This window comes from Choloepus didactylus, chromosome 2 (genome assembly GCF_015220235.1).
Source record: "Choloepus didactylus isolate mChoDid1 chromosome 2, mChoDid1.pri, whole genome shotgun sequence".
NCBI lineage: Eukaryota > Metazoa > Chordata > Mammalia > Pilosa > Megalonychidae > Choloepus > Choloepus didactylus.
In genome coordinates this window covers 127,775,170-127,801,255 of record NC_051308.1, presented here as the reverse complement: position 1 = coordinate 127,801,255, position 26,086 = coordinate 127,775,170, and the positions used below count along the sequence as shown (strand labels likewise).

General features: G+C 47.5%; 1 protein-coding gene across 5 annotated transcripts; it reads left to right on the top strand.

The window, feature by feature from the left end:
* The first annotated feature begins 2,269 nt into the window (after positions 1-2,269).
* MOV10 (Mov10 RISC complex RNA helicase) lies at positions 2,270-25,664 on the top strand. Of its 5 annotated transcripts, XM_037826357.1 has the most exons (22): positions 2,705-2,842; positions 14,131-14,271; positions 15,524-15,602; positions 16,063-16,266; positions 16,634-16,869; positions 17,042-17,300; positions 18,088-18,222; positions 18,881-19,049; positions 19,757-19,911; positions 20,147-20,323; positions 20,450-20,597; positions 20,974-21,132; positions 21,378-21,481; positions 21,624-21,721; positions 21,818-22,034; positions 22,826-22,943; positions 23,110-23,301; positions 23,537-23,611; positions 24,535-24,660; positions 24,743-24,831; positions 25,116-25,237; positions 25,326-25,664. In XM_037826357.1, the coding sequence occupies exons 4-22, from the start codon at positions 16,094-16,096 to the stop codon at positions 25,415-25,417; spliced, it is 2,844 nt and encodes a 947-aa protein (XP_037682285.1). In that variant the 5' UTR covers positions 2,705-2,842; positions 14,131-14,271; positions 15,524-15,602; positions 16,063-16,093; the 3' UTR covers positions 25,418-25,664. The 5 variants fall into 5 exon arrangements, with proteins under 5 accessions (XP_037682282.1, XP_037682283.1, XP_037682287.1 ...); XM_037826354.1 differs by lacking the exons at positions 14,131-14,271; positions 15,524-15,602 and adding an exon at positions 2,270-2,426 and having other exon boundaries at positions 2,660-2,842; XM_037826355.1 differs by lacking the exons at positions 14,131-14,271; positions 15,524-15,602 and adding an exon at positions 2,505-2,525 and having other exon boundaries at positions 2,695-2,842.
* Positions 25,665-26,086: the final 422 nt, after the last annotated feature.

The following is a 26,086-nucleotide window of genomic DNA, read 5'->3' as shown; positions in this document are numbered from 1 at the left end:
ATCATGCTGCTGAAATCAGCCTATGGTGTTCTGGGGCAAAGGTTTCCCAGCTGGGTGGAAAGTTTTCTGTGGAGACTCCCATATTTGAGTTTGAAATGACAGTGCTGCAGGGTGTTTCATCTGAGCCTGAATGGTTGGTTGTTGCCAAGTTCCAGTGCCTATTCTTACAATTTAGAACTCTGATGCTGGATTCACCTTGGTTCATGTGATGCTTGGCACAGTCTGTCCAAACTCAAAAATGATAACATATCTGAGTGCCAATTTATGAATTTACAATTTTATATAGAACTGCCATGGGAACCAGATGTTCATTACCACTTTCTGGTTCATCTGCCTGCTGCTTAAGAAATAAAAACGAAAGGATGGTTGATAAAGATATAACGAAACTGGATGTCCTATGAAATAAGTTGCACTAACTTTAATTCTCTCTTGAACAGACAGAGCATATATAAACATCACGGTAGATAATGAGTCATCTGGGGTCAGAAGCTAATCTTACACCTCTTCAAATCCAAGATAATAAAAAGTTTTCTGTTATATATAAGAATATACCTCCCACAGCCACTCTTTTGACCTGGTAGACTGATCAATTTCAGTATTTGTGTTCAAAGTTTCAAGCAAGCTGTTTTCCTACTGACTTTTTTAACTACAATTATAAAATCTTAGTTTTCATAGATTACTTTTTAAGGACTGTTTGTGGTTGCCTTATGGAGTTCTATCTGTTAGATTAGAGAGGACATTCATATAGAGTAAAGAGAATTAAGAAAATAGCTAAAATTTTCCTCTCCAAAGTGGTTAGCTTGGGAGGCCATAGGGTTATTCCAAGTAATGCTGATGCCAAAGTTAACCTTGAGATTTCCTTCAAGGCTTTATTACTTTAAAGTCAGAGTCTTCTGAGTACAGTTGGATTTGGGATAGGCTTCAAGGAAGCGAGACCTGAAGTAGATGTTGAAAGATGGGAAGGGAAGACCATTCTAGACATCAAGAACACCATATGTAGAAACATAATTTCAACCTCATGTGAAATATATTTTTCCAGATGAAACTGCTTTAGAGAGATTCCATAGTAACCAAAGCCACATTTTGACACAAGTCCAGGGGCTTCTACTATACAACAGCTGTTTGTGTATGTTTTCGGAACATCCAGGAGATAGTTTGGCCAGAGGGGTTGGGAAATAATGGGGACTTAGTTTGCTGGTCAGAATGGAGTCAGACATTCAGTTTTAGTATGGTGGATGGTAGGTTTTTGAGATGGTAAGCAACAAAGCAATTTTGAAGAGCTCACCCTCCACTCCCTGGGCCCCGCCAGGTAATTGGGGGGAGAAAAAGGTGAACTCTTTTGACTACTTTCCTAGTTTTTTCATCTTCTTGGCATAATCAACCTCGAAGAAAAGTTTGTCCGGCTCTATTTTCCCCATCCCTGTGATTTTTGGTTCCCACTGACATTGCATTTCCTGTTGCTAAAGCCTGTTATTCCTGGCTTTAGTTGGTTGTTAGCCTGGGAGAAGGTACAAAGGGTAGCCCAGCTGGAGCATGCCCTGGGTTCTGGAAATTCCTCACATGAAAGTTAGATTGCGTGTGTGGCCTCCTAAAGGGATTGCTTTGGAGAACAACACTGGCTTTGGTATATTTGGAATTCTGATACGTTTTTAAAAGGTTTTTTAAATATCACTTTTTATTATTTTTGCTTCATTCTAGTATGTGTTTTGTTACTCCAGAAGATAAATAGATGCAAAGGATTGTTTTATGTTTGTTTTTGTGGTAGTCCCACCCCCTTTAGTTTGTCCCAGCAGTCTCATTTGAAGCACTCCAAGCTGTAGCTATTTACCATTTGCTGCTTAATATAACAGTTCCTCACTCTCAAGAAGCTGATATTTTGATGACTGGGGCAATCCTTACTTATATACTGTGAACAATTATAGAACAATACAGACTGGAGTGTAATTAAGTCTCCATATATGTGGCTCAGGGGTACGGGATCCTTCCACGTAATGAAGCCTGTGTGAGAGACAGAAAAGTAATCACTGTTCTTCCTGGCAGAGTCCCCTTGTCCCTCCCTCCCACACGTACACACCTTTATCTTAGAGCACTCCCCCAAACTTGTTTGACTCATATCTTCCTCCCTGCGGCGGAAAGCCTGAGAAGGGGAAATGGGGAGGGTGGGTGGGGGCGTGTTGCCCGCTTTAGTACAGGTTTGTGTACCGGGCAGTCCGAGGAGGGTGCCGGATGAGCTGCCCCAGTCCAGCTGCAGCCGACCCAGGCCCCAGTTCCTTTGCTCTCTTGCTTTTCATTAAGTCTCAAGGCTTTGGGCGGTGGGCGTGGGAGTAGCCCTAGCTGGGGCTCGGAGGTCCTCCAGGGCTGTTCAGGGGGCCTCAGGCTGTAGCCACGTTCTGATTCTGGCTAGATGCCAGGGGAGGGAGCTTGGGGTAAGGGGAGGGCCCTGAGGGAGGGGTCAGACTCCTTAGGAAAGAGTTAATGGGAAGAGGGGGAGGGGATAGGACGAAGAGACCGAAGGGAAGGCTCAGGTAGGAAAGGACGGAGGAGGGAAACCTATCCGGGAGGAGGAAGCCTGCAGGATCAGGGGGGTCAGAGTTAGGTGGCTTCCTCCTGCTTCCCCCTCAACCTACAACCGCGAACTTCCCGCCGCGGCGACTTTCAGTTTCATTTCCACCGACCCTCCTGCTTGGGCCGCAGCCGCCGCCGCGATGCCCAGTAAGTTCAGCTGCCGGCAGCTCCGGGAGACGGGCCAGTGCTTCGAGAGTTTCCTGATCGTTCGGGGACTGGACATGGAGACAGATCGGGAGCGGCTGAGGACCATTTATAACCGGGACTTCAAGATCAGGTACGGGCCGGCCCACTCCCCGGGCCTGAATTGCGGGCCCAGCTTGCTGCCCCGACCCCCGCGGCCGTGCCATCCTTCCCGCCCCTGGGCACGGAGATTCGCAGCTCCCCCAGCGGCTGGGGCCGGTCCCGGGGCGGCGCAAACCTCCCCGCCCGCGTCGTGCCCACGCCCCGCTAGCGCCTCTGCACGCCGCCCGGAGCCCGCGCGGTCCGCCCGCACTGGGCCCCTCTGCCGAGTTCCCGCGGAGAGCCCCCGGGGAAGCCCCAGTTCCCGGCGGCCAGTACGGAGGAGAGGGGTCCCGAGCCCGCGCCGCTCTCGGGGGACGGGGGCTGGGGGGAACAACTCTCGGGCTGGGGGAGGGGAGCTTCCAGAGGGGGCCCAGGCATCGCGGAAGCTCCGGGACCAAGCCTGCTAATGACGGCGAGTCCTGGCGCGGGCTTTATGGGAACCCTACTTGAGGGGCTGCTGCCTTGGGGGTCCAACTATTACTGAGAGTTTAAGGCCCAGTGTAGGAGGGAGAATTTCAGGGAACATTGGCAAGAGGAAAGAAGACCAACTACGCATGGTACCAGCACTCCATTAGCACCTGTGGCTTCTCTTTGGCGTCCCAGGGCCAGAGCCAGTCTGTTTGGTTCTTTTTCCTGTTTCACTAAAGTGAAAATTAGGGAGACCATTCTCTCTGTCAAACCGCACAGCTGTGCTTCAAAAACACTATCAACAGGCTGCAATCTTGGGCAGAAAACCAAAAAACAATTTAACAGAGATAAATGTAAAGACCTGTACTAATAAATAGAGGGTGATTGGAATTTGGGCTTAGTAACAGACCTGAAAAAGACCTTTAGTTTTAGCAGATCAAAAGGCCTATTTGGGTGACAAGACAAGGAAAAAAGCTAGAGAAATTTTAAATGGCATTAAGGCAAGTGTGGTGTGGGGTTGGAAGGAGAAGGTAGTGATTCTCAATATTGACCAGGTCATAACCTGGAATATTGTTTTCAGTAATGGATGCTACATTTTAAGGGGGGAATTAACAGGTTTGAGCAGCATCTGAAGAAGAGGCAAGGATGATGAGGACCTGTTTTACACCCCACACTGTTCTGGGCACTATGGGGAATATAAAGATGGAAAATACACAATTCCTAGGAGCAAGAGGGCAAGATATGGTGCAATTAACTATAAAACATGGTAAGATGAAATGAGAGTTATAACAGAGATAGAAAAAAAATGCTGGAGGAAGGTAGAGAAAAAGCAGTTGCTATGGAGTCACATCATATCAACACTTAAAGTACATGGATTTACCTATCCTTACAAGCAGGTACAGCATGGCTCCTAACTACTTCCTTTAGTTCTCAGTAGGTGATATGTTTTCAGTACTGGTAGAAATCTGCTCTATCCAGTTGCATACAGAAAGTCATATATATTGATACACTGTACATTATGGGGGATTTAGAAAAGTAAAAAAAATGGTTTTTACTGTATGCACTTGTTTTTTATGAAAATAAGATACCGTTCCCCTGTAATTCTTATTAAGGAATGTGATGAAGAAAGTGACAATGACCTTAGCCTTCAAGGATAGATAAGATTTTAGTACATGAAGGAGGAGGAAAGGTCTATATGAGTTCATATTCTACTGTGAGATTCGGTCAAAGAGACTGAAAAATGTTTGGCCTGAAAGGAGAAATCTTGGGGAGGACAAAGTATTAGCCTTGAATGTTTAATGCCTCATGGTGGAGAGAACTACATTCCCAAACACTCCAGAAAGCAGAACTTGGTCCCCTCTCCCCCATTCCCTGCCTCCCCACCATCCTTCCCCCATACACGCAGAAGGAGATTTCTGTTCTGATTAGAGAGAACTTTCTTAGGCATCCTTTTAAAGCCAGACTCCAGTGCTGTGACACCAACTCTCATCCTCCCAATAGGAAATAATTGCCGCTGCTTCTAGACTCTAATGGCTCGTTCTTCACACTCTCTGCCTCCTGATAGAGTTACTACAGGGCCTGTCTATCACCAGACTGTCGGATGCTCTGATAGCAGGGACTGGCCCTTGATCATATTTGCACCTTCTCTCAGTCCCTAACATATAGTGCCTTCTGTGTAGTAGAGACTCCATAAATGCTTGCAGAATCTAATCAAATTAATAAATAGAATTGACCTACAGGAGAATGGGTTGTGGTGAGAGATACAGCAAGTCACCCTCTCAGAGATTCTTGGTAGATTCCAACATTGGGAGGGATAGGTCCCTTCCAATTCAATTATTTTATGATACAAAATACTGTGCTTGAAAACTCTTGCCTTTTCCTGTCTCTTTATTCATTCAGCAAAAGATGAGGTTCTATGTACCTTTGCTCTGGTTCTTGCTTCCAAAGAGTCTAGTCTAGTAGGGAGTAGCAGATGCCTAGGCAAACAAATGCAGTGTGATATTACACGTGCTGGTATACTGTTTGGAGACCTCTGCCCCTCTCATATCCCCTTCTGCCACTTATTAGTTGCATTTGGCTTTGAACAACTATTTAAATCTTCCATTTCCCCATCTGTAAGAATGTGCCTAACTGTCTCTCTTAAGGTTGTGTGAGGCTAGAATGTGCTATTTTGTAAGTAAAGCGTTTGTACTGTGTTGCATATTGTACAGTTTTGTAAGAGATAGCTGTTGCAATGATGATTAGGAGTCAATAGTACAGAATAAGGACTGGTGTCATGAAAGGTTTCTGAGAAGATGGTTCTTGCCTTGGGCAGGAGACTCATTCTTTTATTCAGCAAATATTGGCTGAGTGCCTCCTAATAACAAAGCACTCTGTGCCTTGCTGGAGATAACCCAGAAGGACCCAACCATCCAAGGAAGAAGCAGCAATTAAATAATTGCATAAAGAATTATTTAATTTACTGTTGTGATAAGAGCTTGTAAGAAAAAGTCCAGTGCACACAAGAGTGTATAACTTGGAGAACTGACCTAATCTAGGGATCAGAGAAGGCTTCTGGGAGAAAGTGATGTTTAAACAGAATCCTAAAGGATAAACAGGAGTTAGCAGATTTAAGGTGGAAGGGGAGAGCATTCCAGGCAGAGGGAGCAGCCCACAGTCAGAGTCTTGGGAGTGAACTCAGGGGAGGAGGTGAGATAGGCCAGGGAGGGAGGCGCGAGCTGCAGCCTGCCTTTGTGGGCCTTGGAGAGGCTTTGTGGGGTGGGTTTTTTTGCTGTAGTTTGGTTTTTATTTTTGTTTCGTTATTAATCTTAGCAGAAACAGGAAAGTGCAAAAGGTTTAAAGTAGGAGACTGCCGTAATCAGGGCTTTGGGAAGATCATTCTCTGGCATGGAGAATGGCTTGGTGGTTGGACTGTTAGTGTATTTCAAACTTTTTTGACCTCCATCCACAGTAAGAAATACATTTTACTTCAGGGCCTAGTATATACAACTTTCACAAAACCGTGTACCTCTGAGACAATATGAACCCTCACCCCCTGCCCTCTGTTATTTTTTTCCCGTCTGGTGTTGTTTTTTTTTTTAATTCAGTTTTATTGAGATATATTCACATATCGTACAATCATCTGTGGTGTACAATCAGCTGTTCATAGTACCATCATATAGTTGTGCGTTCATCACCCCAATCTATTTTTTTGAACATTGTCTTTATACCAGGAAAAGTAAAAATAAGAATAAAAAATAAAAGTAAAAAAACACCCAAATCATCCCCCCCCCACCCTATTTTTCATTTAGTTTTTGTCCCCATTTTTCTACTCATCCATCCATACACTGGTTAAAGGGAATGTGATCCACAGGGCTTTCACACTCACACTGTCACCACTTATAAGCTACATTGCTATACAATCATCTTCAAATGTCAATGCAACTGGGTTGCAGTTTGATAGTTTCAGGTATTTACTTATAGCTGTTCCAGTATATTAAAACCTAAAAAGAGTTATCTATATAGTGTATAAGAGTGCCCACCCAAGGGACCTCTTAACTCCATTTGGAATCTCTCAGCCACTGAAACTTTATTTTGTTTCATTTCACATTCCCCTTTTGATCAAGAAGATGTTCTCAATCCCACGATGTTGGGTCCAGATTCATCCTTGGGAGTCTCACTCTGTGTTGCCAGGGAGATTTATACCCCTGGGAGTCAGGTCCCACGTAGTGGGGAGGGCTGTGAGTTTACCTGCCGAGTTGGGTTAGCTGGAGAGAGAGGGCCACGTCTGAGCAACAAAGGTACTTGGGGGGAGACTCTTAGGCAAGTTTAGCCTCTCCTTTGCAGTAACGAGCTCCATGAGGGCAAGCCCCAAGAAAGAGGGCTCAGCACACCAAACTATTAGTCCTCAGTGTGAGAACATCGACAGCAATCCAGGTGAGGAAATCCAACACTTCCGCATTTTCCCCCGGCTCCTCAGGGGGACCCTGCATGTATATTTTTATTCTCTGCCTAAATTACTTTGGGATGTGTTGCTGTTTCACACTTAACTGTACAAACCTACTAGGTCTCACTTCCTATTCAAAGTACCATGTAATTATGGTATTTGAACATACTGTATGAGTTAAATTGTTTAGAAAATATAGATCCTGCACCAAATAAACATCTCCTCCCTTGGTCTCACATGGAAGTTGAAGTTTTAAAACACAGTCAGTATTCTCTTTACTCTTTGGCCCCATTTGCCCTAGTCCTAACTAGATCTGCTTCATTCATATCTCTAATTGAAGTCTGGACTCTTTTGCAGCTTTTTTAACAGTTGCTGTATGCGCTAATACTGACATTCATATCTGCAGAGCTCTAGCTCTGAGTTTCAGGTGGCACACAGATGCCCAACATTCTGGGGATCGATCAGGTTATACACAAAGGGATTAGCATCTCCGAATCTGGAGATAGCCTTTACAGTTCAGGAATAGATGTGACTGTTGTAAGAGTTTGCAATCTAGGGACGGTTACAATAAGTGTTCCTCTGATAAGCTGTGATCTAAGGTTCAATTCTGAGTTTACACATTGTAGTTAGTCCATATTGCTGAGGCAATATAGTGTTTGCCTTTGTTTCTGGCGTAGTTCACTCAAAATGTTGTCTACAGGATCCATTCACATCATTGCCTTGCGTGTCTCACAGCTTCCCTCCTCCTCCTCACAGGTGCTCAATATTCCATTGTATGCACACACCGCAGTTCACCATTCTGTTCCTCAGTCGTTGTACCCTTAGGCCACCTCCACCCACTGCAAATCATGAATACTGCCTCCATAAACACCAGTGTGAAAATGTCCATTTATCAGATCTTCCAAGTAAATGCCCCCTAATGAGGTTGCAGGACCTTATGACACCTACATACTTAGCTTCCTGTGGAACCACCCCACTGTCCTCCAGAAAGGCTATACCATTCTCCCTCCTAACCAGCAGTAAATACGTACATCCCTCTCTCCATGTTTTCTCCATTACTTTTATCCCTATGTATATGTTTTTAATTTTATTTTATTTCAATTTTATAAAATTCCTGGTCTTGACCCCCTGATGAGGGTTATGACCCACAGTTTGTGAAATACGCAACTAAATGTTCCTGTCTAATTGGCTTCCAAATCCGATGCTATGTTCTGAAATACCATTCCTCTAGCCGGTGACCTTTTCCGAAAACAAGGGCCAAGGGCAAGGCATTGCAGACCCAGGATGTCCTCAGTGGGAGCAAAAGTTCTGGTCGGGAGCACAGTGATGGAATGGCTGGGTATGGCTGAAGCACCATTAAGGCTGTATGTGACTTGTGGCCTGATCAAGGAGTGAGGATCTGTGCTTCAGTGTCTTCTGTAAAATGAGGATGATAGGAGTTGCTATCTCAAGGGGTTGTTGGGAGAATTAAATGAGATAATGCATTTAGGTACTTAGAACAGCACAAAGTAAGTGCTCAATAAATATTTTCTATCATCGTTTTCATTATCATTGTTACTGTGTCGGATCTGAGTGTGCCTGTTAAGGCAAGTCACAGGAGAAATAGACATAGGCTGATAAACTGAAGGAAAGAGCCTCAGCTGTTTCAGGGATCAGGGAAATGCAGATTTAAGCAAGATACCATTTTCTGCTTATCAGATTGCCAAAAATTTAAAAGTTGGAAAATTTCTGATGTTGGGGTCTGGGAAAAGGGCATTCTCAAACTCTTGTTAGCAAGAATGTAAATTTGTTCAGCCTGTTTTCAGGACAATTTGGCAGAACTTATCAAAGTTGTTAAGGTTCATTCTCTTCGACCCAGAAGTTCTTGGAGGAATTTGACCCAGAGAAACTCCTACAAGTGAAATAAGGGTTTTGTGCAAGGATGATCATTGTAACATTTGAAATAGACAAAAAAAATTGTTGCTGGCATAGCTGTCTATGGCTGGAGAAACACCATGATACATTCAAACTGTGATATCTTTTGTAGCCATTCGAAAGTTGGCTCATAAATCATTGTCATGGAAAGATATCCATGGTGGTGAAAAAGCCTGTTGCAGATTAGATGTGGAGCATATATAATCTCATTTTTTGTGTATTTAAAAAATATGTGTCTATATGTTTAGAAAAAAAGTCTGGGAAAGAAGCAGGTAGTTGGGAGTGAGGGAGTAGGAGCTTTTAATTTTTCGTGTTAGATACCTATCTTGTTTGACTGCTTTAAAATTCTTTGGGTGATCACTCTTTCATTTATCTCTATGTACACATTCTATATACTTACATTCTATGTGCCTTTGCTCACATGGGGTCATTATCATATATCCTTCTTGTTGTGGCCCCCTCCCCATATGAATACCCCATCTCCATTTCCGCATTCCACCCCATGCCCAGGTAATTTATGCTATCCAGGGCATTTTTTTTTCTTTTTTTTTCTTTTTTTTTTTTTTTTTCTTTTTGTTCTTGTTCTATAAAAAAAGGGACCACGTTATACACATTTCCCACATCCTGCTTTTCTTACTTGACAATATGTTGTGGTGTCTAGTCGGGTATCTACCTCTTATGCTTTGTGGCTGGGTTTTTTCCGCAATATTTTATTATGAAAAATTTCAAACATACATTCAGCTGGTTTTGCAGGTGCAGTGCCAATGACAGTATTCAGAAGACTTCTTATACCCCACATCACCCCACTCAGATCTGTAATTCCTCTGAGTTGTTCAGTGATAAATGGGGGGCTTGAATAAAAAGGGGGGGCTGAGAATGTTGAATTGTACCTGCACCCTGTGATCCTGGAAAACAGCATGAGTTTAAAAAAAAATCTCCCACCCTTTGTGTTACTGACCAAGACAGCCTTAGCTTTGCCTTAGCTTGACTTAACATTCGACAGGCTTCTCCTTGACTTTAGGACCCTGACATCCCTAAAGATGGCTCCTACAGATTACAGCTAGAACACGGTCCACCATTGTCAACAGTAAACTCAGGAAATAACTCCATGTAACAGACACTGCTATTGCTTGACCTCCCCCTCCCACTCCAGTGCTTTTCCATTAGCTGATTCCAGTCCTTAAAAACATTCCCACCCTCTCCTTCAGAGGAGTTGAGCTCTCTCTCACCCCTATTATGTTAGCCTTCTGGACTTTTTCTCTTCCTTATTGTATTTAGCTTTCAGTAAAGTCATCCTTGGCCTGCTTAAAAAAATATTCAAACATAAAGAAAAGTTGAAATAGTTGTGCAGTGAACACCCAAATAGCCTCCACCTAGATTCCTTAATTAACATTTTACTATATCCATCACTAATACACCTTAATTTTTTTGATGCATTTCGAAGTAAATTATAGACATCAGTGCTCTGCACCCCAAACAGTTTAGAATGATTTTCATTAACCAGAGTTCAAAATTTGTTTATAGTTCTTCGTTTTTAAGTAAAATTTATATACAATGAAATGGATAAATCTTAAGCATACCATCTATGAGTTTTAACAAATGCATATACCTATATGAAACCTCTGTCAGGATACAGGCATACCTCGTCTTATTATGCTTTGCTTTACTGCACTTCGCAGATACTGCGTTTTTTACAAATTGTGGCAACCCTACCAGGAGCAAGTCTATTGTCACCATTTTTCCAACAGCATTCGTGTGCTCACTTTGTGTCTCTGTGTCAGACTTTGGTAATTCTCACAATATTTCAAACTTTTTCATTATTATATCTTTTACGGTGATCTGTGATCATTGATCTTTGATGTTACTGTTGTAATTGTTTGGGGGTGCCACAAATTGCTCCCATATAAGACGGAGAATTTATCAATTACTGTGTGTTCTGAGAACTCCGTGAACTGGCTGTTCCCATCTCCCTCCTTGTCCCCGGGACTCCTTATTCCCTGAGACACAATATTGACATTAGGCCCATTAATAACCTTACAGTGGCCTCTAAATGTTCAAGTGAAAGGAAGAGTCAATCTGTGCAGCAAACTTCATTGTTGCCTTATTTTAAGAAATTGCCATAGCCAGGCCAACTTCAGCAACCACCTCCCTGATCAGTCAGCAGCCATCCACATCGAGGCAAGACCCTCCACCAGCAAAGAGATTGACTCGCTGAAGGCTCAGATGATGGTTAGCATTTTTTAGCAATGAAGTATTTTTAAATTAAGGTATATACATAATTTTTTTAGACCTAATGCTATTGTACACTTAATAGGCTACAGTATAAACAAAACTTTTATATGCAGTGGGAAAACAAAATTCATGTGACTCGCTTTATTTTGACATGCACTTTATTGTGGTGGTCTGGAACTGAACTTATACTATCTCTGGAATATGCCTGTGTCTAGCACTTCATCATCGCAGAAGTTTCCCTCATGCTCTTTTCTAGTCAATCTCTACCCTTACCCACCCAGAGGCAACCACTGCTCTGAGTTTTTTTACTGTAGAGTGCCTATTCTTGGACTTCATTTAATGGAATCATACAGTATATATTCTTCTATACAAATCTTTCAAGCAGCATTATGTTTTTGAGACTCATCCATGTTATTATGTGTTTCAGTAATTCCTTTGTATCACCAAGTAGCATCCCTTTGTATGAAAACAAACCACAGTTGGTTTACCCAGTCTCCTTCATAAGACGTCTTCAGTTTGGGGACTGTTTTAATGAAGCTGCTATACACATTCTTGTACAAGTCGTTTAATGGATCTGTTTTTGTTTCTCTTGGGAGTATATCTAGGAGTGGAATTGTTGGGTCATGGGATAAGTATATGTTTAGTTTTAAAAGAAACTACCAACGTTGTATCATTTTACACATTACCCAACAATGTTGGAGAGTTCTAGTTGTTCCACATCCTTGCCAATGTTAGATGTTTTGTCAGATTTTTAAATTTTAGCCATTTTGGTGGGCAAGGTACATTCTTTATACTGGCTGCATATTATTCCATGGTATGGGTGTTTACAATTTATTCACTCTATGATGGACATTTGTATTGTTTCCAGTCCATGGCCACGATGAACAGCTTTGCAGTAAATATCCTCACACATGTGTTCTCATATATGGGTACTTTTCTTTCTATGAAATATAGTCCAGGAATGGGATTCCTCGATTAAAAGGACACCTGCATTTTAAATGTTACTAGATGTTGTCAAATTGCTTGCCAAAAAGGTTGTGATACTACCTTTCTACCAGCAATGAATGAAAGCTCCCTTTCCCACATCTCCATACCAGCAATGCATATTATGCCTATTTTTTATTTTTCCCATTCTAATGGGAGTAAAATGATAAGTAATTTTAACTTAATTTGCGTTTCTCTATTTTTTGGAGCATCTTTTCATACTTTTTTGGTCACTTGGGCTTTTTCTTTAAATTGACTATTCAGTTTTTCTATTGAATTGTCATATTGTAAGAAAATTTATGTATTATAAAAATTAATCCTTTGCCTGTCTTCTGCATTACAAGTATTTTTCTATTTATGCTGACTTTGTTTATGTCTTTTGCCATACAAAAGCTAATGTTTTTTTAATAGTCAAAAATGTTTTTGTTTTCTTTTATAGCTTCTGATTTACATGCTCAATTAAAAAGTTTTCCCTAGAAACTAGGTGTTAGATTCCAGGGCAGTGCATTTGGCCAAGGTGGGTGCTGAGCCCGGCCTAGGGGCTCAGCATGGGAGGGGGATGCTCAGAAATTAAAAAGCGGGTACTCAGTTTTTGGTTTTCCTTAGCTTAGGTTTTTTGTTTGTTTGTTTAAATGACTGTCACCTTAAAGCAGGCAAAGGTGAATTAATATGGTGGTAACAGAAATGGAGAATAATTTGAGAAATATTTTGGTGGCAGCATCCTCAGTAGAAATTGAAAAACTTGCAAAGGTGAGTTCTGCCTGCCGATATGCCCATGCAGAAGTTTCAAAAAATAGATTTCACATTAAAATGTTGGTTTTTGTCTTCTCTTAGCCAGAATATCTGGCCACCTTGGGCCTACAGTCCCTCCTGGCAACAGTTGGCCAGAGATGAGTAGCAGTCACCCCCTTCTGACTGGGCATGCACTCCCCAGTTCATTCGGTCCCCACAGAGCCCTGTTTTCTCCCCAGCACTGAGCTGAGAGCCCTGGGCTGCTTATCATGGGACCTGCTTGAGTTACAAGGGACTTGAAGTCCTTCTTACACTAAAGACTCAAAAAATGGGACTGTACAAAGTATCTGAGAAGGCTGCAGTTATCAGAGAATGTTCTCTAGGCTGAGCCTGGCTTCTTTAGACATTTGGGTTTTTGCCCCAGCCGTAGGATTTAGTGACTGACTCAGGAAGGGGTCCTGAGGCAAGTCATCAGTGACCTCCTGATTTCAGTCCCTTTATTACTGGACCCCTCAGCAGCATTTGATACTGATACCTGATTTTGAGACTTCCTCCAGCTCTCCTCCCTTTCTTTAGGGTTCCTTCTCTTTACTCTTCCTCTCTGGGTTGTCCTGGCTGTTCTCAAACTTTTCATGCTACCTGGGGAGATCCCAAATACTTCCATGGTTTTAACTACTACCTGAGGACTTCCTATGAATTAGGCTCTAATCTTGACTTTGACCTGAGTTCTCAGCCTCTGACACCTGGAGCTAGTTACCTCTGGACCACATGAATCTCAACCCAAGCATGTCCAAGTCCAAATCCAAATGGATGGTCAGTCCCTCCAACTTTCTCCTCCTGTCTTGACCTCCTGTCTCAGGAATAGTCCCCAAAGCCACCCTATTGATTTGGATATTATCCTGAACTCCTCCCTCTTCCCAGCCTCTGGTACACCCCCACCCCCATCAGTTACCATGTTCTGCTGATTTTACCTTCTAAATATTATCAGATCTGGCCCCTCTTCTTCTATTTCTTGTCCAGGCCCTTGTCATCTTTTAATTGGACTATTGCACTGGCCTTCTTCTAACTGGTCTCCCTGCCTACAGTCTTGCCTCCAGCAAATCCATCCTCCAATCCTGATGCCAGAGTGATCTGAAATGCAAATATGATCTTGCCACTCCCCTGCTTAAAACCCACCAACCGTGGTGGCTCTGTAACCACAGTGTAGCCTCTGACGTGGGCTGAAAGTAAGTTGTTCCTGCTTCTGCTGCTACTATTAGTACAACTATTACTACTAATACAGATACTAATAATGTAGCTAACATTTACTGAGCATTGTCTGTTATATTTTCAATTGATTCATTCTCTTTTTAAAAGAAATCCGAGTTGATTCAAAGTTTTCTGAATAGTGGCACTCTCTTTTGCTTGGGGTGAAGGAGAGGGGCAGAGCTGCAGGCAGGGGGCACCAGGGATTTTATCTCTACACCCGAGAGAAACACTGTGCTGTTTTAGCCTTAATAGTTAAATAGGGATTCCATAGATTTTAGGAGCATCCAGGCAGGGTGGTCAGTCCTACAGATCTTGAGTGTGTCTGTGAAGCATGTTACACATGGGAATGGTCTCAGGCTCGTGGGTTCCAGGAAAAGGGCGGCGGGGGTGGGTGGGGGCACTTCTGGCTTTGGGGGTCAAGTCCAGGCTTCTTAGCCGGGCGTGCCAAACTGTCCATGACCTGGTCCCTGCCCACCTCTGCTGCCTCCTACCACTCCCCTCCCTTGTACTTTTCACTCTAGTACAACCAAACTGTATGTGATACTAATCATAGCTCACCTTACTGAGAGCTCCTTATGTGCCAGACACTGGCTATGTGGTTCATGACAGTGTTCATAATATCTCATGTAATCCTCCCAGCCACCCTGCAAGGTAAGTCTCTCATTGTCCCCATTTTATAAAGGAGGGAAGCGAGGCTCTGAGAGGTGAAGTAACCTGAAGTGACCCAGCTGGAGTGGTAGAGTGGGCAGTCCACCACACCCCACACACCCCTCCCTACACACACGCGCGTGCGCATGCACACGCACATTCTCTGTTACCTCCTGCCTTCGCTCACACTGTTGTCCTTCCCCCGGGATACTGTGCCCTCTCTCTTGTGCCTGGTTAGCACCAGTCATCCTTCAGGACTCAGTTCGGATGCTCCCTCCTGTGGAAGCCCTCATGGACACTGGCCACAGTCCCCCCAGGCTCGGCTCCGTACCCCTCCTTGGCCCGATGAGCTGTCCTGGGATCCCCTGTTGTTGCCCTCACAGCATCATGCTGGGATTTTTGTATTCGGTCTCTGTGCTGACTTGGGTCCCTTGCATCTTTGAACCCCCAGCCTCTAGTGCAGTGTCTGGCACATAACAGGTCTCTATAAGTGTTTGTTGAATTGACTATACTGAATCCCAGGCACTGAAACTTGAGGTTATTGTCCTTCTGACCAATTTTCCCTGTCTTCACCTTCTCTAGGCACAAAGCCAAGCTATTTGATCTCTGGAAAGGATCCTTTCCCTTCCTGCTCGGTCCCACCTGCACCCTCTGGCTTCGGGTAGAAACTGCTGTCTGATCAGCCACCTTGCCCTTTTCTCGCTCGTCACCGACAGGCCGGACCCCAGACCCGCCCCTCTGAATCAACTTATTCGGCTTCCCCTTAGACTCAGCTCTTTCCACTAGGTTGTGTTTCTTTCTGTCCCAATAATTTTCCCAAAAAATCTTCATTTCTTTCTCTCTCTACCCACTTAGTCCCTCAGATCAAAAGCCCATGATTGGGCTTCTCTCCTCATAAATGCACAATCCTCATCTGCTTTCAAAAACAATCATATTTTGTTTTGGGAAGTCCCATTGCCTTCCCGAAAACACTTAAAATTTAAAATTCCTAAGGTCCCCAGCTTGAGTCTCGCTGCCTGTGGGCCCCTGGTCTTGTCCTGCGGCAAGACCGAGTGTCCAGCACCCTGCCCCCGCAGTCGCCCTGCCTTCCCTCACTGCCCAGTCTCCTCTGCTTCCGGCAGCTTTGGGACCCCTGCCCCCGGCTTCTCCTCTATGCTGTATGGAATGAAGATCGCAAACCTGGCCTACGTCACCAAGACTCGGGTCAGGTTCTTCAGACTCGACCGCTGGGCTGACGACGTGTGGTTCCCAGAAAAGGGGAGAATGAAGCTGGGGTCAGATATCAGCAAACACAAGTCACTGCTAGCCAAGATCTTTTATGACAGGTGTGTGTGTGCCTGTGTGCGTGTGTGCGTGTATGTGTGCGTGTGTGCGTGTGTGTGTGTGTGTGTGTGTGTGTGTGTAAGAGAGAGGGGGAGAGAGAGAGGCAGAAGTGGGAGGAGAGAGGGAGGGAGAGAGAGTGTGTGCAAGAGAGCAATGCTTGGGGGAAGGAGGGAGTTGTCTGAGGCTGGGATAAGGCCCTTCTCTCAAGGAATGGGGGAAGGGATGGGGAAAGATCCAGTAGGCATGAGGGGAGGAGCTGGGTTTCCTAAGCACAGCTGGCACTTTGCCAGCTTCCCCAGCCTTTCCCCAAGGCAACCCCCAGTCCAGGCCCCTCCTGCCCCAGCCCCCCTTGACTCCCACTCTCCCCAGGGCTGAGTATCTTCACGGGAAACATGGGGTGGACGTGGAGGTCCAGGGGCCCCATGAAGCCCGAGATGGGCAGCTCCTTATCCGCCTGGATTTGAACCGCAAGGAGGTGCTGACCCTGAGGCTTCGGAATGGAGGAACGCAGCCTGTCACCCTCACCCACCTCTTCCCACTCTGCCGGACGTCCCAGTTCGCCTTCTACAATGGAGACCAGGAGCTGCCGTGCCCGCTGGGCCCTGGTGAGCGGGTTTCCAAAGGAAATTGCTTCTGGTGGTCAGAGGCTTGCCCTAGGAAGGGCCAGTGCTTTGGAAGTCACGCTGTCACTGTCTGATGGGCTCCTGGCCTTGGAGGGGTGGGTGCTGGTGGGAAGGTCTCCACTTCACCCCTAGTCACTCACTCCCCCTTGCCCAGGTGACTGCTATGAGCTCCATGTCCACTGTATGACCAGCTTTGTGGGCTACTTCCCAGCCACGGTGCTCTGGGAGCTGCTGGGACCTGGGGAGCCAGGTTCAGAAGGAGCTGGCACTTTCTACATTGCCCGCTTCTTGGCCGCTGTGGCCCACAGCGCCCTGGCTGCACAACTGAAGCCCACAACTCCCTTCAAGCGGAGCCGGATCACCGGAAATCCTATGATAACCAACCGAGTAGAGGAGGGAGAGAGACCCGACCGGTAACTCCTCCCTCCAACACCCACTCCCCCTTGCCCCGCCCCGGCCACCACAGCGGGAGGGCCCTTGGGAAAGCACAGAGCTGGGAGCCAGAGCCCCCTTTCCAGCCTGGCTCCATCACCTTGCCAGAGGACCAGAGGCAGAATTCTTAACTCCTTGGGGCCTCAGAGACCTTAGCTGTATAGGATCAATGTTGAAGCTGAACAGCAGATAAAGAGCATCTTGTGAAAACATTTTAAGTATTTACATCTGTATGGTGAATTACCAAGGTGGCTCATTGTAGCTATTTCTTTTTAACATGGCTAGATGCTCACAAAATATCTAGTTAAAAAAAGCAAATTATGTCATAGTGCTTTCACAGACCATTGCGCTCTTGTTGTTAGAAATGTATGTATGTAATATACATTTACAAAGAAAAACACCTGGAAGGCTTTATACCAAAAAGTTAATATTGGTTATCTGTGGGTGGTGGGAATATTTCTTATTTTCTCATTTATTTATCATCTGTTTTCTTGGGGTTTTTTCCCTCTAATGAACATCTGTTATTTATATAATTTCTTTTGAATGTTTCCGAGAATGGGAATGGTCCTGCATTAGAGCAAACGCCCTCGTGGGGAGTGAGTCTGCACCCCTAGGAAAAGGCCAGCCGACCACCTTCAGGAATAGTCTTGTAGCAGCCTGCATGCATACTCCAGGGAGGGATGTTCTCCCTGGAAGAGTCTTGGAAGGCGGGGGGGGGGGGGGTCTCTGCTTTGTCATAGCTTTTTCTCCCTCACTCCACTCCTGCAGCGCTAAGGGCTATGACCTGGAGCTCAGTATGGCACTGGGGACGTACTACCCACCACCCCGCCTCAGGCAACTGCTCCCCATCCTTCTTCAGGGAACAAGTATCTTCACTGCCCCAAAGGAGATCGCTGAGATCAAGTATGTATCACCCTTCTGTCACTCCCAAACCCCTTGTGCTACTTTGTATCTCTTCCCTGCTGGGTTCTTCCCACTACCCCAGAACCTCTGTCCTCAGCCTCCCAGGCTCTGTTGAGTCCTTCACTCACTGAGCACCCACTCTGGGCCAGACATTGTTCAAGGTGCTGGGGATACAGCAGTGAACCAGACAAGTCCTCGCCCATTCTTAGTGGGAGACAGTGAGCAAAAACATTTATCACATACTGTCATCTAGTGATAACTGCTGTGAAGAAAACTAAAGCAGGATAAGGGAGTAGGTTGGTGCTGTTTTGCAGAAGGCAGATAGGCATGGCCTCTTTGAGGAGGTGACATTTGCTCAGGGAATGACATTTGAATGAGAAGAGAGTGTGAATCTTAGGAGGGTCTGGCGGAGAGTATTCCAGGCCATAGATCCACAGTGCAAATGCTGGGGCAGGACTGAGGTGGGGGGACTGGGGGCATCCAAGGGAGCGAGCCAGGGCTCTCTTCTTCAAGGCCTCTGACCCCCATCAACTTCTCTGCTCCCCATTGTTTCCCCAGCCCCAGAGATGTATGGGAGTGGGTAGATGCTGCAGGGCCTGGGGGTTGCCCAATCCATCCTGTTCCCACTTCTTCCCTCCCCTCCAACCATCCCTGCCAGGGCCCAGCTGGAGACAGCCCTAAAGTGGAGGAACTACGAGGTGAAACTCCGGCTGCTGCTGCACCTGGAGGAGCTGCAGATGGAGCATGACATCCGGCATTATGACCTGGAATCAGTGCCTATGACCTGGGATCCCATGGACCAGAACCCCAGGCTGCTCACACTGGAGGTCGGGGCCTCCAGTCGAGTGTGGGGAGGGTGACCCACAGCTGTGGGCAGAGAGCACTGTTCCTGACAGTGGGAGCTGTCCTGCCCTACCCTGGAGACCTCAGCAGGGAGCGGGATGGCCACCTGTGTGTTGGGGCAGTGCAGTGAGTTTTAGGCCAGACTTTTCCAACAGCTGTATGGCCTTGGGCAAGTCCCTTGCTTTCTCTGGGCTTTAGTTCCCTCATCTGAGAAGCATAGAGCTGGATGAGATGATTCTCAGAGCCCTTTTGGCTCTCAGCTTTTGAATGTGTGTACATAAGCCCAGAATTACAGTTGAGAATGGATTCCTGCACACCAGTGCTGAGGAAGGGAGGGGAGAGGATGATCAGGGACAGATTCTAGCAGAAAGTGAGTTTGGAACAAGAGTTTAAAGGCAGGAGAGCAACTGAGCAGACTCCCAAGTCCTGGTATCATGCACTGGAGGGTCCCTGGGATTCCAGGGCTCAGCATCTCTGAACAGCCTTGGGAACCCCCTTTCTCTTCCCCTGACTCTTGTGAGAGGAAGAGGGGTGCAGGAGTGGCAAAGCTCCCAGAGCCTTGGGGTGGAAGGAGGTAGATCTCAGTCCTTATCCCACAGAGGAGGTCTGGAGAGCATGGGGATTGGACCTTTCCAAAGGCCATCCTTGGGATACAAGCTTACCTGTGCTCATGTTCACGCCCACCCTGTAGGTTCCCGGGGTGGCTGAGAGCCGCCCCTCAGTACTACGGGGGGACCACCTGTTTGCCCTCTTGTCCTCCGAGGTAAACCAGGAGAACTCCATCACCTACAAGGGCTTTGTGCACAAGGTAGAACTGGAGCGTGTCAAGCTGAGCTTTTCCATGAGGTGGGTGTTAGGGGAAACCCTGAGCTGCTGGAAAGGTCTGCAGGCTTCTTTCAGAGGCCAGGGGAGAAAGGCTTGTTTGTGCCTGAGATCAGGGGGACCCTGAGCTGCCTCGACTGCTTCCTTCCTAGAAAGCAGTGCATAGAGAGAATGGAAATAAGGGTGGATCAAAAGGGGGCCTTTTCTTTTATCGCCCATCTTCCTAAGTGGAACTCTTTCCCCCTCTCTCTCCCTAAAGCCTCCTGAGCCGCTTTGTGGATGGGCTGACCTTCAAGGTGAACTTCACCTTCAACCGCCAGCCCCTGCGGGTTCAGCACCGTGCCCTAGAGCTGACAGGGCGCTGGCTGCTGTGGCCCATGCTCTTTCCTGTGGCCTCCAGTGGGGTCCCACTGCTGCCCTCAGATGTGAAGCTCAAGTGAGACTGTGGGTGGGGGGATAGGGGGCTTTGGGGGTACTGGGAGTGTGGGAGCAGCGGATGGAGTCAAGGAGGCTTCTGGGACACCGGATGACTCCAGGCTTGTATTTCTGGCCCCTCTGCCAGGCTGTATGACCGGAGTCTGGAGTCAAACCCAGAGCAGCTGCAGGCTGTGAATCACATTGTTAGGGGCACCACCCGTCCAGCCCCCTATATCATCTTTGGGCCTCCAGGCACTGGCAAGACTGTCACCTTAGTGGAGGCCATCAAGCAGGTGGGTCCTGAACATAGACCTGGGGTCTGTATTCTGACTCCCCCAACACAAAGTAATTGTCCCTAAATTCTGGTTCTTTAACTCCCTGAATGTTCCTGCCTCTGAGAAGCATCAAAAGGGAAAGTGGGGAGTTTGAGCCGATGTGGCTGTTGAGTATGGTTGTGCGGGTTGGGCACTGCATAACTCTCAGACTCACCATTCACATTTCAGTCACCATAGACCTGCGTATTTATTGCAGTTTTCCAGAGTTAAAATACTACTTGGAGTAGCAGGAGCTAGGGAGTGGAACTTGCCTTTTTGTGCCACAACTGAATCTCTCCCTTACCCCCTGGAAACCAGGAAGCTGTTTCCCACACTGTGCTTATCCCCACTCCAGGTAGTGAAGCATTTGCCCAAAGCCCACATCCTGGCCTGCGCTCCGTCCAACTCAGGGGCTGACCTCCTCTGTCAGCGGCTGCGAGTCCACCTGCCCAGTTCCATCTACCGCCTCCTGGCCCCCAGCAGGGATATCCGCCTGGTGCCGGAGGACATCAAGGTACCTGGGGAAGGCATGGCGGGAGGCTCTCAGGGCAGATGCTGGAGGCTGGGAAACAGGAGACCTGGGTTCTTATACTTGCTGTGTGACCTTGGGCTTGTCAGGACCCTTCTCTGGGCCTCAGTTTACTTTTCTGTAGACTGAGGTAGCTGGATAAAATTGCCTGGGAGGCACAGAGCCAGGGTGATAGTGAGAATGGGGGAGGGGAGTTAAGCTGATTCCTCCTTTCCCTTCACAACCCACAGCCCTGTTGTAACTGGGATGCCAAGAAGGGAGATTATGTTTTTCCCACCAAGAAGAAGCTGCAGGAATATCGTGTCTTAATTACCACCCTCATCACTGCCGGCAGGTGGGAAGTGTATATATGTGTGTGCCTTAATTGTGTGTGTAGGTAGTAGGGGTAGAGGGCTGGGGGCGGGAGCCTGGGGAAGCATTCAGGTTTGGTAGTTGAGTGCCTGGATATGACCCCTGCCTGGCCTGCCACCTCCCAGATTGGTCTCAGCTCAGTTTCCTATCGATCACTTCACACACATCTTCATCGATGAGGCTGGCCACTGCATGGAGCCTGAGAGTCTGGTGGCCATAGCAGGTGAGGAACCTGGGGCAGGCTGTGGTGTGCCACCCTGTGTGGGGTTGGGGAGGTCCCACCACTGACCTTTCTCCCCTTATTGCCCCTGCCTCCCAGGGCTGATGGAAGTCAAGAAAACAGACAATCCAGGAGGGCAGCTGGTGCTGGCAGGAGACCCTCGGCAGTTGGGGCCCGTGCTGCGTTCCCCACTGACCCAGAAGCATGGGCTGGGGCATTCACTGCTGGAGCGGCTGCTCACCTATAATACCTTGTACAAGAAAGGCCCCGATGGCTATAACGCTGAGTTCATAACCAAGCTGCTACGGAACTATAGGTATTCCCACTCCCTGGCCTCCCCAGCAATCCCATGCTTCACACCCTCCATGGAACCCAGCTGGAGGGTCAGTCCTGGGATCATGTTGCTCAGAGGCAGAAAATTTCTAAACTGGTAGGGAGTAGCCCCATCTCTGCTACTCATTGGCTGTGACTTTAGCAAATGGCTTCCCACTCTGAGTCAGTTTACTTATCTATATATTGGGCAAATAGTCAGTGGTTCCCAAACACTGATATTGTCTGGGCACTGATCCCAGGTGAAGTTTCCAGGCAATTGAGTGAGAAACGAGAAAAATAGGAACAAGGTATAAGTTTTTTCAAAAACCCAATTGTTTTTTCAAATTAAAGAGCTTATACATCTAAAATGCTTAGATGAGTTCCAGGCAGTCACTGAGAGCTCCATAAATATTAGCTATTGTTTTATTTCTTTTTACATTTTTGGATTTAATGTATTATCTTATCAAATAATGGTGATAGTATTGATACTTATGTTTTTAAAGTCCTTCCTTGGGAAGATTGAAACCCACGAATGGGTCCCTAAGTTTTTGTGTTTTAAAATTTGGCTGGTCCTTGAAATCTGTGGACTAGATTTAGAAATATGTTTGCTTCCGCTTCTCTGGTTCATCGTTCCTGGCTTGTGGGAAACACTTAGTAGATATTTTAGATGAATATGTCCTGTTGTCCAGTAGGCATGAGGACACAAGGATGGTGTGTGTGGACCCAGGGTTGGCAGGACAGGCGGAAGTCATCAGGCCCTCAGTCTTGCTCTTCCTGTCTCCTCCTGCTTCCCAGGTCACACCCCACCATCCTGGACATCCCTAACCGGCTGTATTATGAAGGGGAGCTGCAGGCCTGTGCTGACATTGTGGACAGAGAGCGCTTCTGCCGCTGGGAAGGTCTGCCTCGGCAGGTGAGGCCAAGCAGGACGGGCTCAGGCTCCCTCCCCCTGTACCCCAACTTCCCTCCTACTGAAGGGGAAGGCCCGGAGGAGGCGCTGAGTGGAAGCCACAGGCTCCTCCATCACCTTGGCCTGGAGGGAAGAAAAGCTGAGTTGTTTCCTCTGACCTCATGTCCAGGGCTTTCCCATCATCTTTCATGGCGTAATGGGCAAGGATGAGCGTGAGGGCAATAGCCCATCGTTCTTCAACCCTGAAGAGGCTGCCACAGTGACTTCCTACCTGAAGCTGCTCCTGGCCCCCTCCTCCAAGAAGGGCAAAGCCCGCCTGAGTCCCCGAAGTGTGGGCGTCATCTCCCCATACAGGAAGCAGGTCAGACCCTCAGTTCCCAGCCAGGATTGGACAGCTCCCTCCACCCTCTTTAATAGCCAGACCATGGGCTGAGCTTTCAGGAGCTTAGGCCTCTGCCAGCCCCTTATCTCAGCAGAGCACAGAGGCCAGCTGCCCTGTCCCTCTTTGCCCCCCAGCTCCCTGGGGAGAGGTGTTAACACTGGCCTCCTGCCTGACTGCTTCTTGTATTAGGGTAATGGCAGTACTCTCCTTCCAGGTGGAAAAGATCCATCATTGCATCACCAAACTTGACAAGGAACTTCGGGGACTAGATGACATCAAAGATTTGAAGGTGACGCACACCCACTAGTAATCTACATTCGGTTCTGCCTTCTGTGTACTTCTCATGTCCCCAGTCTTCCAGCGACCCCCCTCAGGCTCCTCCTGTCCTGCTGTTCCAGTCCAGCCCCTGCCGCCCACCCCACTGCCCTGAGTCTCCAAGCTCTCCCTCCTGGCGATCCCAGCTTATAGGTCCAGGGTGGGATCAGGAAGCCTGTGTTTTTAACCAGCACCCCACGTGATTCTCTGATCAGGCAGGTTTGAGGTACCACCCTAAGGATAAAGTCCAGACTCTAGGATTTACCAGGCCTGTCATGTGATAATTGCCCCTGCTTTCCTCTCCGGCCTCATCTCTCCCCACACTCCCCACCCTTTGACTCTTTCCTTAAGGTGACAGTTTTCAACCCTGACTGCAGATAACAGTCACCTGGAGAGCTTTTAACAGGGCCCTGCCCAACCAATTAAAACAGCAAATCTCTGGGACAGTGCCAGGGCTCTGGTTTTGTTTTTTGTTTTCAGCTCCTTGGGTGAGTCTAATGTGCAGCCACTGCTTTTGAGATTCAAAGGCCTCTCCCGTGGAAATTCTGATTCAGGAGTTCTGGGTTAGGGCCCACGGTTGTATGTTTTGAATATGTGATTATCTTCAAGGGAGTTTGAAAAACACTGCTGTGAGGTACCGTGTTCTTTGCAATGCTGCTTTCTTGCCTAGAACACTTTCCCGCGGCCACTCCTTGAACTAGAGTCATCCTTCAGGTTTCTGCATCCATGACATGTCTCCTGTCCTCTTTTCCTGGCCCCGTCACAGCAGTTACTCTGCTGGTGACCCATCCGTACCTTCCTTGGAGTGTAGACTCCCTGAGGCAGAGTTTGTCACTCTGGTTCACCATTGAACCCCCTAATCTCAGACCTTGCCTCTGCCTCCCTCGCCTCCCCCAGGTGGGCTCCGTGGAAGAGTTCCAAGGCCAAGAGCGCAGCGTCATCCTCATCTCCACTGTGCGCAGCAGCCAGAGCTTTGTGCAGCTGGATCTGGACTTTAACCTGGGTTTCCTTAAGAACCCCAAGGTTGAAAGGCTGGTGGGTGGCAGGAATTCTTCCCTTCCTCAGGGCTCTTTCCTTCTGTGACCCAAACACTTCTTCCTTCCAGAGGTTCAACGTGGCTGTGACCCGTGCCAAGGCTTTGCTCATCATCGTGGGCAACCCCCTTCTCCTGGGCCATGACCCCGACTGGAAGACGTGAGCAGTCCCACCCCATAATCCCCCTAAGTCACCGCAACTCCCAGCCCAGGGCAAGGACATCTTTATATTAAGCACCTCCTTGTGGCTCAATCTTCAGATCTGTTTGCCTAAACACTCTTGTTTTATTTTTAAATTAACTGACATTCAGAGAGGTTAAGCAACTTGCCTGAAGGCACACAGCTCCCAAGTGGGAGGACTAAGGCTTAGTTTGCCACCTCTGCCAGTGCTTCTTTACAGACCTGTGCACTTTCGTGTGTGTGAAGTGTCCCTGTACCCCACAGATTCCTGGAATTCTGCAGAGAGAAAGGGGGGTACACTGGGTGCCCCTTCCCTGCCAAACTGGACCTGCAGCAGGGACAGAACTTACTCCAAGGTCTGAGCAAGCTCAACTCCCCTACCTCAGGTATGGCTGGGCCAGGGTGGGCCAAGGGGGGCAGGGCTGGAAAAGGAGGTTAAGAACAGGAAGACAGAGCTTGCTTCCTTTCTTCTAGGGCCCCACTGTCACGACTACCTCCCCCAGGAGCGGGAAGGTGAAGGGGGCCTGTCCCTGCAAGTGGAGCCGGCGTGGAGGAATGAGCTCTGAAGACACGGCCAAGCCTTCTCACACCAGCCAAGCCTTAACCACCCAGCCCTGAACCAGCACCCTGCCTGAACCAGAACCCAGCCGAGCTGCCCCTACATGGGACAGGAAGGCTGGGGAAGGGAGTTTACAAGCCTAGCCAAGCCATTCCACCCCCTCCCCTGCTGGGGAGAATGACACATCAAGCTGCTAAGAATTGGGGGAAGGGGGTGGGGAGAAAAACTCTGAAAACAAAATCTTGTTCGATGTATTGTTAATGTCTCCTCAGTTGGGCCCCAGCTTCCTGAGTGTCTGAGCTGACCTGCTGGGGAAGGTGGGACTGTCACACTCTGCCTGGGGTGGCCACATCTCCAGGCTAGAGCAGAGAGAGAGGAACCCAGCCCCCACATCTAGGGGAGGAAACCCAGTGGGAGATGGCAGGGAAGCCACCCACTGGTTTCTAAGTTTAGCCCCAGCTACAGACCACTCCCCTCTCCAGCTTCTTAGGCTGGAAGCCAGGCATGACCTCATCCTGTACTCTAAGACTGTTAAGACTCCACCCGCACCAGGCTGGTGCTTGCTTGCTGTCCTGCCTTTGCAGACGGGGCTGGCCTGGCAGGCCACTGGGAACAGAAAGTGAGATGGGACTCCAGGCTCACAGCCAAGGCAGGGACCAGGAGAGAAAGACAGGAA

What these genes read in the sequence shown, in the direction of transcription:
- MOV10 (XM_037826354.1), top strand. Translation starts at nt 2,706, where the DNA reads ATGCCCAGTAAGTTCAGCTGCCGGCAGCTCCGGGAGACGGGCCAGTGC. An exon ending in TGGTGCCGGAGGACATCAAG is followed by an intron (nt 21,133 to 21,377) that starts GTACCTGGGGAA and finishes CACAACCCACAG; the next exon opens with CCCTGTTGTAACTGGGATGC. An exon ending in AAGCTGCTACGGAACTATAG is followed by an intron (nt 22,035 to 22,825) that starts GTATTCCCACTC and finishes CCTGCTTCCCAG; the next exon opens with GTCACACCCCACCATCCTGG.